At 55.7% G+C, this 21,739-nt stretch overlaps 3 protein-coding genes across 4 annotated transcripts in view; 2 read left to right on the forward strand and 1 right to left on the reverse strand.

Moving 5' to 3' along the window:
* Positions 1-3,693, forward strand: part of CFAP77 (cilia and flagella associated protein 77) — a 60,069-nt gene extending 56,376 nt beyond the window's left edge. The window contains exon 6 of the mRNA XM_027688021.1: positions 3,471-3,693. Coding sequence (XP_027543822.1) covers positions 3,471-3,539 — 69 coding nt within the window. The 3' untranslated portion in view covers positions 3,540-3,693. The remainder of the gene's footprint in view (positions 1-3,470) is intronic.
* Positions 3,694-7,515: 3,822 nt separating this feature from the next.
* Positions 7,516-14,950, forward strand: BARHL1 (BarH like homeobox 1). 2 transcript variants are annotated; one of them, XM_027687590.1, is made up of 4 exons: positions 7,516-7,738; positions 9,059-9,778; positions 12,915-13,137; positions 14,656-14,950. In XM_027687590.1, exons 2-4 carry the CDS (start codon positions 9,328-9,330, stop codon positions 14,948-14,950), a joined length of 969 nt encoding a protein of 322 aa, XP_027543391.1. In that variant the 5' UTR covers positions 7,516-7,738; positions 9,059-9,327. The 2 variants fall into 2 exon arrangements, with proteins under 2 accessions (XP_027543391.1, XP_027543390.1); XM_027687589.1 differs by lacking the exon at positions 7,516-7,738 and adding an exon at positions 8,284-8,674.
* A 6,002-nt stretch (positions 14,951-20,952) lies between these two features.
* Positions 20,953-21,739, reverse strand: part of DDX31 (DEAD-box helicase 31) — a 46,842-nt gene continuing 46,055 nt past the window's right edge. Inside the window, exon 20 of the mRNA XM_027687581.1 lies at positions 20,953-21,328. Coding sequence (XP_027543382.1) covers positions 21,190-21,328 — 139 coding nt within the window. The 3' untranslated portion in view covers positions 20,953-21,189. The remainder of the gene's footprint in view (positions 21,329-21,739) is intronic.

Genomic DNA, 21,739 nt, shown 5'->3' on the forward strand with positions numbered 1-21,739 from the left:
TCATGGCATTTGTTGACAACCCTATTGAAAGCCGCTCTCGATGCGGCTGTGAAGGATCTTTCAGCACCTCTTTCTCTTTCCTAGACAGTTTTTGAAAGGGAGGGGAGGAAAAGAAAAAAGCCATCAATACAGGGGGAAAAAGGCATCAGCAGCCAACATCGGCTGATGAAGCGCCTCACCTGGGCCCCCAGCACACCGCCTCCAATTAAATCAAAATGGTTTGTTTTTAATGGTCTTTTACACTGACAAGTGGGCTATCATTCCAGGCCTAGAGAGCTGTCAGGGAGCCGAGGCAAATCCTCCGTTGATAATGCCCAATGCTTCCAATTAGGAGCCGAGGCCGCTCCTGGCGCACTAACGATTCCCCAGCCTCCCCCAAGGCCCCTTCGGCGTTGGCTGTTTCGTCTTCCCTCTTCCTCCGCCGCAAATTACTGACACAAAACGGAGGCGCCCCGGTGCCTCCTCACCACGCCGGGCCCCGGCCCTGTTGGATTTAATGAGGCGATGGAAGTTTTCGCGGATCTTTCGCTAAATTCTTTTCTTGTTTGACAGCTGCTTGAGTGTTGACCTTATAAAAGATTTAGTGTTTCTCATTATTTTCTGTCAAGCTTTACAAGTGATAGCTTCACGGGAAAAATCATTTGCATCCCGATGGCGCGCGGGTTTTTTTTTTGCCTGTGCAGGGGGATGCTCGGCGCCGGTGTGCACGCCCTGAACACCCTACTCCCCTCTGCATTGTTTATTTTACTCCTTCCTCCCCCCTCCTTGGAAAAAAAAAAAAAAAAGAAAAATCTACAGATTTGTGTTGTTTTGGGGAAAAAAAAAGAAAAAAAACCAACAAACCAACAACCAAACCCGCAAACAGGATAAGACTTTAAAGGCCCAGGATTTGTTAGACTCCTGTAAATGAGGGAGGTTTTGAAAAAAGAATAGGGATTGGTTTCCTGTAAAGAGAGCTCAGCAAAGTGTTTTGTCACCCGCTAAAAGGATTCGATCAAATGGATGATGGAAAAACCAGGCTGAGCCCCGGTGCAGCTTTGGTGTTAAAGTGAAAAATCGTGCGAGGCTGGGGAGCTGCCTGTGAGCAGGTGGGCAGAGCCAGGCAGGTGCTGGGAGAGGAGCAGGTAAAGCTGCATCTCCCTGCAGCCCAGTGTGGATCCCTCCAGGGCAGGGGGACAGCCTGGTGCTGCTTCTAACTTGCTTCAGCCCCTTTCATGGGTTCTTTCTCAACAGCTCCTACAAGTCATCACAGTCCATTAAATCCTATTAACTAAAACTCCTCTCCCATCAGCTGAGCTTACTGAGCACCCAAGGGTGCTCACAGTGCCCAGCACCTACAGCACACACACCCCAGCACCCACCTACACAAGGACAAGCCCAACACCCGCAGCACCCACAAAACCCTGGTCAGTCTCTGGGGTTTGCTGCCATCAGGGGAGCTCTGCCTTCCCACTGCACCAACTCAGCGTGTCTACATCTCACATGCTGTTTCTGAGCCCTACCTGCTTTATTTTATCCTCCATAACTGAGAAACCCAAATTAAAATACCCCCAAAAAACATATTTAAGTTTTAGGAGTGGTATTTTTTATTGCACCTCTAATTCTTTGAAGCAAACACTGATATGACATCCCAGCTCCAAGGGTCCTGCAGGTTTTCATTTGTCAATAGCAAGTGCAATGAGCAGCAGCAAAAACATTGCTCCTCATCAGCAGCTGAAGCCCATTGCAGCTCCATCATCTGCAAGGAAAACCACCCAGCTTTTACCTACAAACTATATTCCTGTCCTGCTACAGCCAATGCTCCAAATCCATGATTCAGACAAAATCCTGACATAACAATCCACTACCACATCAGAGTAATGGCAAAAATCATCAGGAAGTACCTTTGGGTTCATCATTTAAAATATGAATTAGAAGAATCCGAGATGAGGATTCATCACTGGCATTGACTTCTCAAGACTGGTCTCTGTCATAAGAAGACCTTTGACCCAGGGACACCCTTATCTGGGCTCTAATTACTGGCCCTCATTATGAGAGGGTTTCTCATTTTTTAAAATAGCACTTGTCCCTGTCCTACACCTGGTGCTTCCCACTCACTCATGCTGAGGGCAGGAGCTGGAATCCCTCACAACTTCGTCAAGGCTCTGCTAATTTTAATCACTGCCAGTTGTGGCTCAGTGTGACATTTCTCACCCCGTAGCTTTGTACCAAGTTTGGAGTGAATAAACTGCTGTTTCCTTTCCTGTGGCTTCAACCCAGTCCCAGGCAGAAATTTCCCTCTGCCCAGTTCCCAGCACTGGTGGGAAAGGCAGCACAACAGGAAGGCAGAGGCACATCCCAGAGAAGCAGCTCAGCTGTCCTTACTTGCGAGCACTGGATTTTTCCAACAATCCCAACTCTGAGGGGAAAAATGCGTGCATCTTTAATGGGAGGCTGGAGTTGGAACAGCCAGGGATTGTCCCTGCCAGCTCCCTGGGGCTACCCACCTCCTTTAGCAGCCCTTGGTTCTGTCTCCCCCACCTTTCCCTCCCAGAGAGGGGTTATGTCACTGCTGCTACTTGTGAGGAAGCAAAAACATCCAGAAACAGCTGTCTGAAGTTAGGCACTCAAATGCATATTTAAGTACCTGAACGCCTTCCTCCAGAGAGGGGGAATAGCTAAATACGCTTTGTTTGTCTTGATTAATGAGATCACTCGCAAGCTTTTCAGGGCAGAGACTGCTCTGTATTTTTACATATGCAAAACCTGACACCCAGCCAGCCTGAGCAGGGTGGGGGAAGCAGGAGGCAGCTCACCACATCCACACGAGGCAGATGTATGGCACAGGGAGTTGGGCTGGGGCAGGTAAAGCCCGTGGCCCCCCATGGCAAACCCACTCCCTGCAGGGGGACACATCTCAGTAGCTGCATCTCCTGTGCAGGGGTGCTGTGAGTGAGCCCCACTGCTCACACCAAACAGCCCTGGGACCTTTCTCCCCCAAAGTGCTTCCCCTTTGTTTGTTGTCATGGGCATTTATTCACCCTCTCCCCACCTCGAAGGTGATTCCTGGGGAGATGCTGCTTCTGTGGTTGTCAGCCAGATCCTGATCCCAACAGTGTCTTCCCTGGGAGCTCTGAGCCCACCCTGCCCCCTCAGTGAAGGACACAAGTCCTGTGTTGTAGAAAACGAGTCATATTTATTTCAGGGTCCACCTTAGGGCATCGCCAGCCTTTGAAAGTGTCAGACAACAAACACACCATAGTAAGACTACAGAGTTTTGTTACTAGAGCAGGATAAGAACATCCTGAAGTCAATCAGAAAACTACTCCTCATTTTAAACAGGTTAAGTGTTTAACTTGAGCTGGAGCAACGTTTTCCAATCACAAAACCCCTCATGCAATCCGCAGTCTCTTCTCTGTCTGTGCTACAACCTACTTTCCGTGGCTGACTGCTGGCTGTAACCAATCCTCTCTCTGCTCCTTCCCTCATAGGTTGAGCCTCATCTCAGTACTTTTCCAGACCCTGAAGCTCGTGAAAAGGCACTCAGTGCCTCCCATTGAGAAGTGCCTGCCAGAGGTGCTGCCCTTCCCCAGAGCACCCACCCACCGCAGACCGCGCTGGGCACTGCCCTGTGACCCCACACAGACTTTCTCTCAGGTTTTACAGAGTTATGCTAATGCAGATACAGCCAAATAAAGCACAAATATAATAGGAGTGATTCTGTCTCAGCCTGTTCGTTACTTCATGTCAAGGGCACAGCACCTTAGTCTGAACATCACGATTCTCATCGTGCCCAGGGGACCCCAGGAGCAGGGCAGTGTTCAACCAAGATTGGTTGAACAGGGAAAGCAGGACAGTCTCCTTTGCTGCTGGTTCTGAACAATTACATTAAATGCAGTCGGTATCAAATCTAGAATATCTCATACTCCATCAGTCCTTCTCATTTCTTTGCCAAATCACTGCCTGATGCAGCAAATCCCTTGCCTGTGTGAAGGAATCCAAACACCTGCTTTAACCACTCTGCCAAGCTGAGGCCTCACCACAGAGAGAAGCCTCCACTTGCAGATTACTCCAGCCAGCTCCACACTCACCCTCCAAGAGCTGCTGGTGTCTTATTCCCTCAGGGCTGAGCCTCTTCAAGCACTTGCTGAACAAACTCAAACTCCAACAACAACTCGACATCACAGCACCCAAACCCCAGCTTGGTCACCCACAGGTGACAGCAGAGGCTCAGTTACCAGCACATTTGGAACCTATCTCCTCCCAACAGAGCATTTCACCTCAAGGCAATACCACTTGGTAATAAGAGTGATTACTTTAACTGTGCCTCTCCATTATTGCTACAGGAATAATTAATTACTCCTGTGTAGTCTGCCTCTCACATCTACTGTTAGAGCTCAGATTGTACCAGCTATCTAAGTTGAATTAGCATTCAGTTTTCATATCCATCATCCCACTGGCACTTGGAGAGCTCAGGTGTGTTCTGAGCCACACTCTGAGAGGTGAGATCTGCTGCCCTGGGCAGGCCCAACTGCATCCCCAGCTCAGGAAGGGGCTGGGAACAAGCACTTGAAGGGTGGATGTGCCCAGAATAATTTTACCCCTCACACTTCAGCACTAAGACTAGCCCAGTCCTCCTACATAGACCCACCAGCAGCCAAAGGACATGAAGAATTCATGTTGAGCCAAGGGCTCATTGCCCACTGGATTTCCAGCCAAACTTTTAAGCCCAAACCTCAAAGAGAAAAGTTCTTCATAACATTAAACTGTATCACTCAAGATAAAAGAACAAAGTAAACTGCTTGGGCAGATTCTCTTACCCCTCTCAGGACAAGGAAGGCTCCCCACCAGCTGCTTCAGCATCTCCCACATCTCCTCCTCAGGGGCAACTTGGGCCTCAACCTGCCCTTTATATAAGAAAGGAGCTGTAACAAACTCCACCCTGCCCACACCTGAGCTGAGGGAGGAACAAAATCACCTGCTCCACACCGGGGAAATCCTGGGATGTGGTTGCCTCTTTTTAGTACAGGCCTTTAAATAAACCCCATCTAAAATAACGAGGAGGATAACAGCAGGGTTTGCAATGCTGGCAGAGGAGGATTATAACCAAGGACCTTTCCCACCTCCCCAGGGAGGGAGGAAGCCAGGCCTTAAATACTTCTCTTGCTAAAAATGACACTGTGAGTGTGTGAGAATCCCAGGCACAAGGTTTGCCTGGTGGGAGCCACATCCAGCTCTTGGTCCAGCCACAGCATCTGTGTCCAGCTGCACCAACCACTCAGGTCCTTGGGATGCACACAGGGAAGGAAACAGAGAGTCCTGCCTGGCTGGAAAGGGCTGTCACACAACACGTGTGAGCCAAGCCCCTGTGAACCTGCTGGGTCAGGACAGGAAGAAGCCAGAAGAAGAGACCAGAAACCCAAAAAAGGAGACGCCTCCCCATGGGGGTTGCAGCCGACAGACCTGCCCCGCTGCGCCCCGAAATCCTGACACAAGGTGGTGCCCCAAATGTCCCGAGTCTCACAGCTCGGGGGGGCTGCCCGGGGGTAGCGAGGGGCGTCGGCACCGCCCGCACCCCCCGTGGGGGACCCCCCTGGGCTGCCCCCGACCCAACCCAGCCGTGAGCCGGCGTGTTCTCCCCGCTCCCCCCGTGCCGGCGGAGCCCGGTGCGGGGTCCCGACCCCCTTCTCGCCGCCCCCGACGCTCCTTGTCCTGCAGTGACACCCACCGGTAACGGGGTTTTACCGCTGCTGCAGCTTCCCCGCCGCGGGCCCGGCTCCTCCCCAGCACTGCGGCCCCCCCGGCTGAATGTCCCCCTCTTTCCTGCCGTTTCCCCCCACCCCGAACCCTCCTCTCTCCCATGGAAGCGCGTTCGTTTCGTTACCGGAGCATCCCACCGGTGCCTGTCGCTGCTGAGCGTCCCTCCCGGCGCCTGCTGGGCACGGCTTTTCCGAGCACCCAGCTGGGGTTCGGTGAGAAATCCAGTGCAGCAGAGCCTCCTGGGAATTCCTCCCTAAGCCAGACCCTTGCAGGACACCGGGCCGTGCTTCACCAGCAGATATTTCTCAAATGGCTCTTACTAATCATCATCCCAGCTCAGCAGTCCGTGCCCTCCAGCCCCTGACCCAGCTGTGGAGGTGTCCCCCAGCCCAAGCCTCTGGGAACACCTGGATCAGCCCTGTCCCGTGGCCTCAGGGCCAAACTCACACTGGGAACAGGTTCTAGGAGAGCCTGGCCATGTCCATCAGCATCTCCCAGCAAGGTGGGATGCAAGGAAGCTCCCAAAGCTGCCAAAGTCCTGGATCCAACCCTGGGGTGTGACTGGGGCTTGTGAGGAGGGAACTGGAAATGTGGGGATCTGTTCCACATACAGACCAGTCAATGGTCTGTACACAGAATTTCCTACCTGTGCTGGGAGCTACAGACAAATAATTTGAACCCCACTTGTCCAGTGTCTGGTGACACCACATATAGGCAGAGTGGGGCACGTTTCTGCCTGGGGGGGGCTAGTTCTGAAACAACTTAACAATAACTTTAATAGTAATAATAGTGATAATAATATTAATGTCAGCCACACTGACATTAGAACGTGAGTAGCAAGTGCATCTGTAGCTGCTGGGAGCTCCAAGTGTGGCCTAGGAGTGACAGTCTCTGTCTCCAGGGCCTTGGCTGGGGATGGCACAGTGCAGCACCTGCTCAGGGATGAGCTCACGTCCCCCCCCAAAATCTTGCAAAGCATCAGGAAGTTGCTCTGATCTGGAAACTTCCTTGTGGTTATTTGAAGGCAGGTGCTTTATTCAAGAGCAGGATATACAGCAACAAACTCACCAGCCCCAACCTGTCCCTGCATGGCTGATCCAAATCCTCATTCTAAACCCACTCCCAGCCCTGCTCCATTTTCTGCTTCCAAACACGACCTCAGGGCTGCTTCTGGTCCCAGTGCCAATCTCCATCCCAAATGGGATCTCCTGGTTGGATAGGGACAGGGAGGCTGCCAGAGCCCAAGAACCAACACAAACGCTGCAAAGAGCTGGGAAACCCCATCGGGGTCTCACCCTTATTTCTCACTGGGACCAGTTTGTGCACATCCATCGCTCTGGTCCAGCCCCAAGTGACATTTGGCTTGGCCTTGTGGGTAGTGGATGCCGCAAAACTGCCCCTGGACAGACCAGGAGCCTTCAGCCTGGCCCCCAGTCCCGGGTGCTGGGGCAGCACTGCTGTGATGGGAGGAGGACAGGGCAGAGCAGCAGCAGGAATCCTTGGGACAGGGAGGACGGGCAGTGCCCGGCTCGGCCGCGTTGCATCCCCGAGGTGGGGGTAGGCTGGGACCGGGGCTGACGCTGATTTTGTTCCTGGGCTTGTCCTCCTCTGAGGTTCTTTTGTTCCGCTGCCCCGATCCCAGCCGGCCCCGAGCCTGCAGGGGCGAGGGCAGAAGGTGCTGGGGGCCCTGCCTGCGCCGCTGCCCGACAGCTGGCAGCCGGGCTTCCCGAGGGGGGGCTCTCCCCTCGCTGGTCGCCTCCAAGCTGCCGGCCAAGGGCGGCTTTGGAAGATGGACAAGATGCAGCTGACTGGCCGGGAAGGTGGGGAACGGAAGAAATCGAGTATTTGAGAAATAACCGGCGGCATCGCTTTAAAGTGGCACAGCCTCGCACGCCCGGGTGTGGACATTTTCCTCGTCTCCGCGGCGAAGGGTCTGCCCGCGGGAAAAGCCCCTAAATAAACCCTCGAGGAGGCAGGAGCTGGTCTGACCGGGAGGAAGGTGGGAATCGTGCGGGAGCCGGTCCCTCTCCAGCCTGGGAGACCAACAACGGCAAAACCCCCCGACGGGACGGGAGGGAGGAAACTTGGTGTGTCTGGGAGAAATGGGCAGCCCTGGCTGGGGCTATGGGACTGACGGCAGGAAAAATCCACCCTGAGTGCGGCCCCTTCCCAGTTGCACCAGTAGGTACCGCCGCTGGGCGCTGGGAGAGCGGGCAGAGCGGTGCCCGGTCCTCGCCGCTCCGGCAGCGCTGGGCTGGGGTGGCGGCTGCCCGGCGGCCCCGCGGACCTCTCTGTTCGGTCTCAACCGATTTCGAGAGGATTCAACGAAATTCGCAGCTCCGAGGCTCACCTCGGGCTCAGAGCAGCCGCCTCTGTGCTGGGAGCCTGGGGAGGGTTTCGATGCTTTCCCTTTTCCTTTAATTTTTCTTTTCTCTTCTTTTTTATTTTTTAATTATTATTTTAACGCCCAGCAAAACTTTCCCTGCCTGGGAGGGACCTGCAGATCGGCTAGTTGCGGGGGGAGGCGAGCAGAAAACAGCAAGCCCTCGACAACCCACCACTCCCCCCCCCCCGCCCCTTCCGCGGCTAATCATCCCATTACGAGCCCTATCAGCGGGATAATGACGGCAAAAGAGGGCGGAAACCGCCCGGAAAGCGCGGGGATGCGGGCGGCAATTAATTCCCGTTAATCAAGCTCCGAGGTGTCGCCTGCTGGGGAGTGACATCCCCCAAAACGCCCGGCGGCCAATGGGCGCGTTCCCACGGGGTGGGAGGGGGGTGCCGAGGTCCCCCAGCCGGAGCGGCCCAAGTTCAGGTTTTCTCCCCATTTCCCCCCGTTCCCCCCCCGGGGAGGGCGCGGTGCTCCCGCCGCTGTCCGAGGTGCTGAAGGCGCCTCCTGCTCCGGAGCGACTCCGGCTCGCGGGCTCCGTCCGAGGTGCTGAAGGCTCCGGAGTCACTCCGGTTCTCCCCCCCCCGCCGGTGTCCGAGGTGCTGGCGGGGAAGGGGGGGCGCCGCGGCGGCCCCGACGGCTGGCCACCCCCTCCGCCCTCCCCTCGCCCTTCCCCATTGATTTCTGGATCATTAAGTGGTTAAGGCGCTGCGAAGCCTCCACTATCGATCGCTGCCTCCCCACCTCCGGCTGGGAGCCCCCCGGGCTGCCCCCCAGCCCCGCGCCGCCGCGGCTCCGGGCACGGGTGGGGTGGCCGGGACCCCGGGTGAGGTTGGGGTCCGTCCCCCCTCACCCCACCCCCTTCGCGGCCAAAGTTTGACTCTGCCTCCCTCTCCCCCCCCTCTCCTGTCTGTCTGTCTGTGAGTGCAGCTGGGCGCGATGCTGAAGACGGAGCAGCCTTGGATCTAACGCGCGGCGCCTCGGAGAGCCTTGCAGCAATTGTTGCCCGGATCCCAGACTGAACTTTGCTCATTTTTTTTTTCCTTTTCACCTTTTTTTTTTTAATTATTTATATTATTTTTGCCTTCTTTTTTTTTTTCCTTCCCCTCCTCCTGTTATTGTTAATTATCATTATCAAACCGCTTCCGCCGCGCCCTCCCCGCCAATGCCCGTGTGAGCGCCGGCACCTCGCGGGGGCCATGGAGGGCTCCACCGGGTTTGGGATCGACTCCATCCTCTCCCACCGAGCCGGCAGCCCGGCCGTGCCCAAGGGGGACCCGCTGGTGGGCGACGGCCGGTCCCCGCTGGAGCTGAGCCCCCGCTCCGAGGGCAGCAGCGGGTGCCCCTCGCCCCGCTCGCCGGGCCGCGAGTGCCTGGAGGCGGCGGTGCCGCGGCCGGGCCTGGATGCGCATCTCCAGCCGGGGCAGGTCTCGGCTCCCTCCCAGTCCCGGACCGTCACCTCCTCCTTCCTCATCAGAGACATCCTGGCCGACTGCAAGCCCCTGGCCGCCTGCGCGCCTTACTCCAGCACCAATGGACCTCACGGCGGGCAGGAGCCGGCGGGCAGGATGCCCACCAAGCCTGGCGAGGATTTTAGGGAGAAAATGGAAAAAAACACCAGCAGCTCCTCTTCGGACTCGGAGTACAAAGGTAAGAGCCGCTCACCCCGCTGGGCTTTGTAGGGCGGCCCTGACCCAAAGCCTCGGGCGGCCCGGGGGTCTCCCGGTGCTCCGGGATCTCGCTGCGGAACCGGCCCCGCTGATGGGGGGGGGTCGCGGTATCGATCGCCCCCGAAACGACCACGGGGTCGGCACCAACTTGGGAAAACTTGGGGTTCGGGGCTCGGTGGGGCTCGGCCCGGTGGAAGGGGTTGGGGCGATCGGCGCTTCCTCAAACGCGCCCGGGGTATCCGCCGGGCTGTTTTCCGCGGGAAAGATCCGGCTGGTTTCGTTCCTACCCGCGGGGATATGGGAGAGGAGAACCGGAGACGGATTTCTGCCTGAGAAAAAAAAAATTAAAAAAAAAAGGAAAGGAGAAAAAAAAAAAGGGAAGAAAACAATAATAAAATAATCACGACTTTGCCAGGTATTTCCCCCGCTCCGCTGAGAAACGAACAAGCCAGTCGGCGGGGTTTGATTCGATGTATTATTTGTGTTATTATTTTGGGGATGGTTCAAAACAGAGCACGACAGACAGGGAACCCCGGGCTGCATCCACGGCGGGGCTGGGGATGGATGCGGCCGCTGCTCGCCCCAGGCCGGGGGCTTCGGCCTCCCGGGCCCCTCGCAGCCCCTTCCCGGCCTTCCCCTCCGGCAGCCGGGGCGGGGAGAGGCACAGGAACAGCACGGGAGGGTTGGGGTCGGTCCTCGCTCCCCGGAGCGGTTTATCCCGGGTGCCTTCGCCCATCGCACCCCCACCACCCCTACAAACTTTTACCCAGGAAAAGTGTTCGCAGGCTGTTGGAGAGGGGAAGGCGAGGGTAACCAGCTGGGAGGAGAAAGGGGAGGCGATGGCACCTTGCGGGGTCGATGGATTTGGGAGGCTTGGCAGAAAAAAGCGGGGGAGGCGCTGAGCTCTGTCCTGGCTGCAAATGCACCCTCGGCCCGCCCGGAGCGGCTGGGCTGAAATCCGGTTCATGGAGGAAAAAATACTCGCCCAAAGGAGCCTCCAAAGGCGGCGGAAACCTCGGGGCATCGCAAGGGGATTTTCGCTCCAAACGAAGGACGGAGCCCGGGGTCGGTGCCGGGGCTGGAAGTGCCCCGGGAGGAATCATCGGCCCCGCGGCTCTGCAGGGCCGGGATTGAAAACAGCCGCGATTCCCACCTTGGTGGTTTGTTTTCGCCTCCTACACCCGCCCCAAATTCCTTCAGCTCCTCTCCCCTTCCCCCAAATCGCCAAGACGCGAAAGAAGCGGCGGCGGGGGGCGGGAAAGAAAAGCGGGTTCTCCGCATCCCCCAGAGCCGGCCGAGCCCGGGCAGGGGGGGATGGATTTGGGTGGGGGCCGTTCCCCGTCGGCGCTTGGCTCCTCTCCTGGCTCTGCCACGGCCACGCTGCAAACGCCGCTGAAATGGGGGGAAGAAATCCTTTAAGTTGCGGGGAAAACACCGCTCTAATCGTGGAGAAAAAAAATGGCCTAAATGAGGGGGGAAAACAGATTAAACGGGGGGAAAAACACAGTTTAAATGGGGGGGAGAAACACAGCTTAAATCAGGGGAAAATCCCTGCATTAACGGGGGAGCGGGTGAAGGTCCTCGCTTCCAGCACGATCATTTTTTTGCTGCTTTGGAAATAGCCTTTCCTGGGGCAAAACGCCCCTGATTTATTCCGCGAAGGAGCTGCGGGACCAGGCCTAGCCCGCAGCGGCCAAAATGCCAAAAAATCCATAATATTTATTTATTTATTTATATGTATAATTTTTTTTTTAAGCCACGAATAGCCAGGGAAAGATCCCAACGGGCTGGGGAAGCCGCTGCCGCCGTTCCTGCAGCCCTTTGGAAATCAGGAACTTTTTTAGGAGCCGAGGATCAGCCCGGGGGCCGGGGGGGATTTGCCGTCTCGGGATGCTCGAGGCCTGACCCGCTTTTACTCCGCGGAAAAACTCCGCACAAACTTTGGGGCCGTTCCCGGGAGGGAGCGGGGCCGCCCCTCTTCCCCTGCCCGGTCCCGGCGCTGCCGCTTTCCCGGGATCTGGGGCCGAATCTCCCCGCTTAAGGCTCGTCCCCGGCTCGGGCTCTGCCTGCTCGGCCAGAGCCGGGATTTCTGGTTGAAGGGTTTCGCTCCCCGGTGGCTCAATTAACCGGATTATTGTCTTCCTACAGAGAGAAATCAGCTCGCGTTCGGCTGAAGCCCTGTCCCTGCTCACCCCCGCCACCAGCAAATTTAACATAAACCCCTGTGAAAAAAACACAACAAAACAACCAAACGCCACCGATTTGTATAAACCGAGCCTTTTTGCTCCATAATCTCCTCCAGGAGGGTGGGGAAGGCGCGCACAAACAGGGATTTATTTTTCCCCTTTTATTTTTATTTCTGCTCGATAATTTTTCCATCACCTACTAACATGTTGTGGCGTAAGTTCCCGCGTTGCTCCGCCGGCGCGTAGGTACCGACGGCGCCAACGAACCACCGCCAGCCCCTCTCATTCGGCATTTTTTAAGATAAAAAACAGCCCGGGCAGAGGCTTGCGGAGCCCTTCCCCAGTATTTCGTTGTGCGCCCTGGAGAAGGGAGGTTTGTTCCACGCCCCGGGAGGACGGAGGTTTCTCCTCAGCGGGGAAAAGCAGGACCAACCTGGCAACATTCCCCTCCAAAAAATGTGGGCTTAAAAATTTTCAGTTTTAGTTGGTTTTGTTTTCGGTTTAAAAAAGGAAAAAAAAAAGAGAGAGAGAAAAAAAAAGGAAATAAAAATTATCCAAGCATCGAGAAATCTGTTGGGTTTGGGGGAATAAACTCAGAGGAGGGCCCTGCCCCGTGAGAAATGAGGAGTGAAGGGGATAAGGGGGGGGTCTGGGCAGGAGGGCGGCGGGGCCGGGCCGGGGGTCCCGTCGGCACATCCCGGCGCTCCGGCCCCACTCCCAGGCCCTCGGGAAGGAGAAAGGCCGGGCCCGGTTCGAGGAGACCCCCGAGTCCCCCCCAAGGTTAAAATTTTCGGGGTTGCAGAGCAAATGTGCCGTGAGCCCGACTCGGACCTGAGCCCCTGGCTCACGGCTGCAGGGGGTTACCCCCTTCTTTTGAGGGTATTTCCATTCCTGCCCTGACCTGGCCTCTCTTCCTCCCTCTCGGCTCAGTGAAAGAAGAAGGAGACCGAGAGATCTCCAGCTCCCGGGACAGCCCCCCAGTGCGGCTGAAAAAGCCGCGCAAAGCCCGCACCGCCTTCACCGACCATCAGCTGGCCCAGCTGGAGCGCAGCTTCGAGAGGCAAAAATACCTGAGCGTGCAGGACAGGATGGAACTGGCCGCCTCCCTCAACCTCACCGACACGCAGGTGAAAACGTGGTACCAGAACAGAAGGTAAAAATGCACCGTTCCCTCCTGCCCGCAGCGCCGGGATCCCACCCTGCCCCTCTCCCCGGCCCCGCACCCACAAACCGGGCAGGGCTCTTGCACCCCACAACCACCCCGTCCCTCCTGGCACCAGGAGAGGTGCCATGTCTGTCCCATCCCCGCCTCCCCCGGGGACTTTTACCCCAAAGTCAAGGGGAGAAAAGCGATGCCGGGGGAGGGCGGGGGGTGGGGGGCAATCCGTGCCCCCAGCCCGGGCAAGGCGAGGAGGCAGGACCGGGCTTCCAGCTAAACACAACAGCATAACACATCGGCCCATTAATAATAGATACCAATTACTGCTTTGGGCATCAATAATTAACACCCTTTACAGTAATTACACAATTATTATTATGATGAATAATTTACTGGTGGAAATAGGTTTAGCGCTTCAGCGACAAATCTGTAAAAGGGTTGGAGACGTGTGGTGGCTTCAGTGGGTTTATCGGGACAACCCGAGCCCCGACCATTGCCACCGCCACCAAACGAGGGACCCCCGGCTGCAGCCCCCACACTGTCCCCCCGCTCACCCCAGGGTTTGACCCTCCCTCCCCGTCATTTCCAGTCCCGCTTTGCCATCTGCAAAGATTCCCCCCACGTCGGTGATTTGGGGGTGGCTGGGGGCTGTGTGATCACCTCTCCGCTCCCAAAATCCCTCCCGCAAGGACGCGCCGGAGCCGAGCCGGTGCCTCCAGCCCCTTCCCTGGCCAACCCGGCCCGCCGGCGGCCCCGACGTGGGCGAGATCCCGGGGCCGGGGATTCTCCACGAGATCCGGCACTCACATATATATATATATAGATATATACACACACACACATATCCTACGTACGTATGTATGCATATATAAAATATATACGTGTGTGTGCATATATATATATATGTAGGTATATACAGAGAGACATATATATGCCGCAAACGAATGCCCCGGGACGCTGCCCCACTCGTGTCCCCCCGCGGGACCCTCGCAGCCCCCCGAGGGGCCCGGCCCCGTCCCGGCAGCCCCGGCCCGGGGAGGTGGTCCCGGAGCCCCGGGCGGCGGATCGGGCCGGGGCATCGCGGCGGCCGCAGCACCCGCGGGGCTGAGGGGAGAGGATCCCCGGCGGGTCGTGTGACAATCTGGAACTTACACCCCCCTGGAAGGGACTGAAATGATGGTCGCGATTTATATCGCCGCGATTTACGCCCCGCCCGTGGATCCCAGCCGGGCTGTGGCTCCGGTAGCTCCGGGAGGGCTCCGTGGGCGCTCACGCCGGGCTGCCGCGGTGGGAACACCAGGGAGATAAGCCCCCTGCTCCGATTATTGGGGTCTGCATCCCCTCCCTGCCACACAAGGAAGTCTGGCCCTGGGAGCCAGCGGTGGGAGCGGGGATGCGCAAGGAGAGCAGAGTCCGGGGAAAGAGGGCATGCAAAGGGTAAAAAGAGCTCGGGAGCGGCTTTGGGAGCATCCCTTTCTCCCTGACCCCCTGTCTCGACTTGTGCCCCCCCAGGACCAAGTGGAAACGGCAGACGGCGGTGGGCCTGGAGCTGCTGGCCGAGGCCGGTAACTACTCGGCCCTCCAGAGGATGTTCCCCTCGCCCTACTTCTACCCGCAGAGTTTGGTCTCCAACCTGGACCCCGGCGCCGCCCTCTACCTGTACCGCGGACCCAGCGCGCCGCCCCCCGCCCTACAGAGACCCTTGGTGCCCCGCATCCTCATCCACGGACTGCAGGGCGGCAGCGAGCCCCCGCCGCCCCTGCCCCCGCTGCCCGGCGTCCTGCCCCGGGCTGCGCAGCCCCGGTGAGCCCCGGCCGCCCGGGAGACCCCCCCGGCACCCACCGGGCCGGGGGGCTGGAGGGGACCACCCCACCTCTGGGGCCGCGAGCAAGCGACAGACTCCCGCTCATCCCCGAATATATATATATATATATAAATATAAATGACACCTCCCCTTCCTTTTTTAAAATATATATAAAGAATGCAAGAAGCAAGGGCAGGCCTGGCAGGACGGAGCCGGCGGAGCTGCCCCCCGACCCCGCGGGGCACTCGCCGCCTTTTTACCCCCTTGTGCCCCCGAAGGGCAGCGGGGTCGCTGTGGGTCCCGCCACCCCGGCGTGGGACGGCGCCTGGAGCACGGGGGGAGGCGGATGCTCCGGGGGGGCTTTGCCTCTCTGCCCCCTCCCCAGGAACTGTCGGGGGGACCGAGCCATACCTGCCACGGACGGCTACGGGGAGCCCTCTCCCCGCTTTCCCCGGCTCCCCGACCCCGGGGCACCATCCGGGAAGGGCCGTGGTGGGGCCCGGGCCGACGGCCCCAGCGAGACTTTGGGACGTCTGTAACTTAAAATTAAAAAAAAAAAAAAAGAAGAAAAAAAAAGGAAAGAAAAGAAAAAGGGGGGAAAAAAGCGCGGTGGAATGTAAATACGGTGCAAAATGTATATGAATTATTTATTTGTGAACCCTGAGGGCGTATTTGTGTAAGTGATTCTTGTCAGTCTGTATCCCGGGGCCGGCCCGGCCGGGCGGGGGGCGCGGGGGGGGACACTCGGGGCGCCGCGGCCGCTCCCGCTCCCCCCTTTTTTAAATGTGGAAATAAAACTTCTTTACAAACAAACGGGTCTCGCCTCCGCCGGCCCCTTCTTCCCCTCCCGCTTGTTTGCTCTGGCGGAGCAGCCGCCGCCGCCGCCGAGGGGAAAAGGGAAGAGCAAAGAGGAGTTTTCCCACCTCCCATGGCAGGGTTCGCCCCCTCCGCGGGTCCCGGTGTCCCCAGTGCCGGTATGCGGGACCGGCCGCGGGGCCGTCGGGGGGCACCGGGGCGCTGCTGCCCGGCGCGGCGATAGCGAATTAATGACGCTAATCTTAAGTGTATAATTGCCTAAGTGCTTTAAATGATCGCTTTGCAAAATGGATTGTTTCCACCCTTTAAAAGTGTCGCTCATCTGGCCGCGGCCAGCGGGCCCGGCAGCTGGTCCCCGGGACAGCCGGGCAGCGGCTCCTCGGCTCGGGGAGCCGACAGATGGGCTGCGGGTCCCCCCGGCCGCTCCCCCGGCCCCTCCGCTTCCCCCGGCCCGCCTGTCTGCGGAGCATCCCCCCCCCCGGCACCCACCGGCCCTACAGATCGCCCTCCCCGGGGCCGGGTCCCAGCCCGGTGCCCCCGGCCCGGCTCCGTCCCGGGGGCTTTGCCCCGGCACCCCCCGAGCCCCGCGGGGAGGGGGATTGTCGGCTCGGCCAAATGCACAGCCACGCCTGGGGGAAAGAGCCCCCGGCCTTTGTGGACGGTGCTGGTCCTTTGCATGTGAATGGGGGAGTTTGGTAAATCCCCGGGCCTCGGCTGGGCGAGGAGGAGGAGGAGGAAGGGGGGTCGCTCCCAGCTCACGGTTAATGAAGTGGGAAAGGAGTCTTTCAGAGAGGCCTGCAAACAACCCCCTCCCCGGGCAACAACCCCCCGTCCCAAATCCTACATGGATTGACTTAAACCCAGGGGATAAGTGCTTTAAATTAATCTCATTGAATAAGAATGAGGCCAAACAAAACTCTTTAAAATCATATTAAAAATCTATCAAAGGACAACTTGCAGTGGGTGTGCTTTTCATTTTGTGAGCGCGCAGGCAAGGAGCATACAGCAACCTTCCTCCCATTTACACAGCAGGAATGTGAATCAAAGACATTCTCTAATATTTAATTGTCCTTGTAGCCATAGCAGATTCCTCCTCTTACATTAATGAAGTACAAGGCTTCGTTACAAGTTTGTAATTGCAATATTTAAATTTGCCATTTCACATCTGGAAGGAGCTGGAAACTCCCCCTGTACCAGCGGGACTGAGCCAACGCTGTAACACAGCGACAGAGGCCGGCTCGTGTTACAAGGATGGAAGGAGAGAGCGGGGCAGAGCCCTGAGGAAACCTCCTCTCTGGGAAGGGGGAATGGCTGTGCCATGTCTGGCTGGGAAAGAAAAAGCAGAGGGGAAGCGAGGGCTGGAGCTGTCGCTTCCAGGGAGATCTCACAGCAGAGTCAGGCAAGGCAAGCTTTGAGATAAATCAGTTTAGGGAAGACACTACAGGCTCTCAGAGAGCACAGCACTTGCCACATGAACAGCATCTCGTGTGGGAGGATCTCAGCAGCCTCAAAAGTCGCTGAAGGACCAACCTCACCTCCAGGGACTGAGATAAAACCTGTTGTCCTACAGCAGAACCCACCAGCACTCGTCCTGTACCTACAGCAGCCCCTGACCAGGCTGGAAACTACTTGTTTCCAGAGGGCAGTGCCAGGCAGGCACAATCCTGGCAAGGCCTCAGGCGTGGGACAGGCTGTGCTGGGTTGAAATTAGATGAAGCAGTAAAAATGGCCCAGCTGAGAAGGAGCACCAGTGCCATGAAGGAAACCTTTGGAGTATTGCACCAGTTCTGCTCCACCGACCTCCCCCAGGGTACAAAGTCCAACAGACAGGCTGCTGGTGGTTGGTTTGTCAAGCTCTGGATCCAACACACAGACCAGATAGTGCAGTGGGTTTGCCAGGACCAAATGCAATCCTGGCTCTCAAACCCCTTCTGGGCTTTTACCCAGATCAAGGTCCACCTTCCTCCCCTCCTGACACAGCTTTAACCAGGACCACCACCCTTGGAACAGACAGAGAACAAAAGCTGCTCTGCTGAACATGCCAACACACAAATTCAGTCAAATCTGAACTGTTTCTAGCCAAGGTATTTCATGGCTTCTTCCGAACACCAAACAAAACTATGTCAGAATGGAAAGCCCAGAACACAGGTGCTTTTCCTGCCCTCTTCCCAGGTTTGTGGAGAAAACAAATTGTAAGCAGGAGGTTCTGTTGCTTTCTACCCTGCTTAGTTCTGGAGCTATGTCTTGTGTCTGACCTACACCCTGGAAGTGGGTGTTTAACTGTGACCCTTGTCCCAAGGTGACCTCCTTGCTTTTTCCTAATCCAAAGCCTTGAAGTGTGAACTCAAGGTGCTCCAGTTGCAGAGGAGAGGAGGATGTGGGTTCCTTCTACAGGTAAAGGACAAAAAGCCAGAAGAGAGCTGAGAAAATGCACAGGAACATCTCCTGGGAGAGGCAGGACTGGCTGTGAGAACAGGGAGTGGACCAGCAAGGAAGGCAAACCCAAAGTGAGCCCAGGTCTGACTCACAGGCAGCTTTACAGAAAAGCTTCACAGTGCCACCATTTCCAGACCAAACACAGAAACCTCAGGGCTGCAGGGCAGGAAGGCCCCTGCCACCCACTACAATGCAGACAAGAAAGCAAACCTGACCAAAGCCAATATCCCTACAGCCCAACAAAGCTGCAATCCCACCAAACACTGCCCAGAGCTCATCTCATCTCCCCTCCCAGAGGAGCTCCCACCCAACCAAACCCCCTGCAACACCCACCACGTACCTTAGAGCATGAAGGGACAAATTCAGGAGCAGTTCAGGGTGACATCTACCTGCTCCACGCCACAGGAACCCACCATCACCCCCAGCAGCTCCTCTGGCATTTGGGTACCCACAACACCCCGTTCCTGCTGCAGGTGATGAAGGGCTGCAGGTGATGCAGTGATGGAACCCAACAGCAACTCAACCAGCCCTGCCCCACCACAAGGACCACACCCTGCCCTGCCTCAATTTAGAGGTGATTTGAGCACAAATTAACTCCAAACCTACCAGGTTCTTCCTGAATCGAGTGGTGCACAGGGGTAAAGCCGCCTCAGAGCCAATTTAGAGCTGCCCAAATATAAACAAGGAATCAAATTCTGCCCACCCAGCCACAATTCAAACACATTTTGCACATCAGCCTTCAAGTTTTTTACAGGCAAACTCAGCTTAACTCCAGGTGCATGTACATATCTTTTAACACCTTTTCTTTCATATTTAACAATCTCCTCCTCTCCCTTCCCTTAATCACATCAGTAATCCAGCACTACCTGCTAAAAGATGGTGAAGCTGAAAGAAAAAGGCATTCTACCATTTTTAAAAATCACATTATTCATCATAACTGTTTGTAACATTCCATGCCCAGTTAATGCAGGCAGCAATGAGATTTCCTGATGTCTCTCACCCATGTGCTGTTGGTCTTTATTCCTACTACTGTGAATTTGCAAATAGTCCCTATTAATTCCTACATGACAGTCAGCCAGGAGAAGGTCACATATTTTCCCCTCATGCACAAGATCATTCCCAAACTTGCACTCCCTGCATCACTCTGAGTCATTTTCATCCTCAGGGGTTTCTTTTCTGTTTAAGTTGACATTTGCCTTAAAATCTGATTGCTCTTCCAAATAGTCCTCATAACCAAATCAGGTGAGCTTTGTTGTTATTTTAATCTAATGAATGTTAGTAACTTCATTCTCTCTGCAAAATCATGGTTAATTTGATACTGGAGCCTTCTTAGCTTCTTTCTGAAGTGTTCAAAAGAGTATCACAGTGAAATCAATGTGTTTGATAAGCCACTGGGAGGAAAAAAAAATTCTGGTTCTAAAAAGTTACATCCACTTCAGAAATTAAATACTTTGGGGCTGATTGCTTCTCTCCTACAATCCTTTGTATGACTCACTACAGCCCAAAGTAGGTGCCCTCAATTCTGGATTCACAAAGCAGGCATCATTTTCATCTGCTTATACTCCTTTTTCAGTAGTTTCTTCCTTCTGACATCTGGAATTGCCACTGTTTGAGCACTTTCTGCTTCTGCATTAAACATGCCTGGCTTGGGGCACGGGTGGGCTGCCCTTCCTCATCCCTCTCAAGGAAGACACATGCAGGTAGCAGGAAGTTGTGTTTTGGGAGGGTTTGCAGTGTTTTCTCCTGTGCACTGCTTGGTGTTTGTGTCACAGGAGGTGCTGGAAGGAGCAGAGTGAGGAACTCAGGGAGAGGGAGGTGGGTGCTCACCTGGGGGAGTTTGGAAGTGCAGGATTTTGGGGGCACCTGCTCTCCTCAGCACCTCGCCAACTCCAAGGGGAGTTTGGGTTCCATTTCACACACTGGGCAATGGTGAACAAGCACCAGCCTCAGCACATTTAGGGCCAACCAGCATCCCTTTTCTCAGTGTCCCAGTTCTCTGAGGAGAACAGGATGGATGGCAAACGGGAAAAGCAAGAAGAGAAATCCATTAGCTTGGGATGTGCTCAAAATAGGCCCAGGCAAGGCAGAGAACCCCAAAAGGCTGGGTTACTACTGGCAAGCATTAGCAAGAGCCTGCAAAGCTTTAATGTTCAGAGAGGTGAGACATTCCATACACCCTCTGCCTTCTATAATTAGGTGTGACAATGCGCTGCAGGCAAGGAGAAGTTTGGAGATTGCTGGATTCCACACCGGCTCCTTCCCAGAGTGACAACGTTTGTTCCCAAACTCAGGAGTTTGGGAACGCCTGACATGAAGTTTTGACGTGAAGTTTCGTGCCCATGAGCTCTGCCCCAAAGGGACCACGTGTCATTTCTCCACAGTCCCACCACCAGCCTCATGACAGGTGGCAAATTCCTGACCGGGGACAGACGTTGCCCCAGTGCACGGAGGACAGGAGAGGAGATGCAGCAACGTGGCTTTGTTACCTCAGGCAGGAGCAAAGTGCCCCCTTACAGTGACAGGGAAGGGGCAGCCTCCCCTCTCCTCTTCAACGTGCTCCCCTGCCACGACTGTTAACCAGGTTCAAAATGGCAAGTGAAGGGATTGTGGAGCGTTTCTGCAGGTCTTTAAACAGAAAAGCACCTCCTGTGTGACCACAGTCGTCTCACTTTTATGTTACACAGACATCACGTTTCTCCGAAAACCATATTGAACCTTTTTTAAAATTATTTTTCTTGCAAAAAAAAACCACCTTAGAAACACGGCACATCTTCAGGAGGCCACGTTTAATTGCAGCAGCACAACAGGACACGCCTGGATTCGATTCCATTTGGACCTATGGAATGAAGGGGAGGAGGCCAAGGTCCCCAAGATCCCTCCCACATTTGCCTGATAAATTGAAACACTCCTCAGTTGGTTTGGCAGGTCACCCTGCCCCCCGGCTGAGGCACTCAAGCAGGTTTTACAGCCAATGGCTGGGAGGTCCTGGCTTATGTTGGAATCTGCTGGTTGCCAGGTTTCCTCCGCCTTTTCTTCCTCCTGACCTTGGTGTCCATCCCACTGGAATATTCAGAGCGCAGGATCTCGGCAAGGCGACGTTTGCCGTGGGTCTTCTTGAGCAGGTCAGACCTGGGAAAAAAGCAGAGGGAAGAGCAGAGGGATTAGATGATTCCCTTCTCCCTGCTGGGGTGGGACCGACTGGAGCGGAGGCGCCGAAAAGTGACATTTGCGCATTAGCGAAGGAACGGCTTCCTCTTCTCCAGGCTTGATTTGAAATTCTGTCTCATGCAAAATTAGATATTGTTGTGACAGGTTTTCACAAAGGTGGCAAAATATCACGCCGTTTTTAAAAGCAAGCCTTTGTTCTGTACAAATGCTCTTGCAGGGGCGGCGGGGAGAAGGAGGGAAGGTTTGTGAGCTGAAGGCTGATGAATTAGGTGACACAGCAGTTTGAAAATTATAAGAATAATAAAAAAAACCCTAACAGCCGCATGACACTGAACAATGGAAACACTTTATAAACAGAGCTGAAATCCAGAG

This window comes from Neopelma chrysocephalum, unplaced genomic scaffold (genome assembly GCF_003984885.1).
Source record: "Neopelma chrysocephalum unplaced genomic scaffold, ASM398488v2 Primary Assembly neopelma1_74, whole genome shotgun sequence".
In the NCBI taxonomy this organism is placed as follows: Eukaryota; Metazoa; Chordata; class Aves; order Passeriformes; family Pipridae; genus Neopelma; species Neopelma chrysocephalum.

What these genes read in the sequence shown, in the direction of transcription:
- BARHL1 (XM_027687590.1), top strand. Translation starts at nt 9,328, where the DNA reads ATGGAGGGCTCCACCGGGTTTGGGATCGACTCCATCCTCTCCCACCGA. An exon ending in TTCGGACTCGGAGTACAAAG is followed by an intron (nt 9,779 to 12,914) that starts GTAAGAGCCGCT and finishes CTCTCGGCTCAG; the next exon opens with TGAAAGAAGAAGGAGACCGA. An exon ending in ACGTGGTACCAGAACAGAAG is followed by an intron (nt 13,138 to 14,655) that starts GTAAAAATGCAC and finishes GTGCCCCCCCAG; the next exon opens with GACCAAGTGGAAACGGCAGA.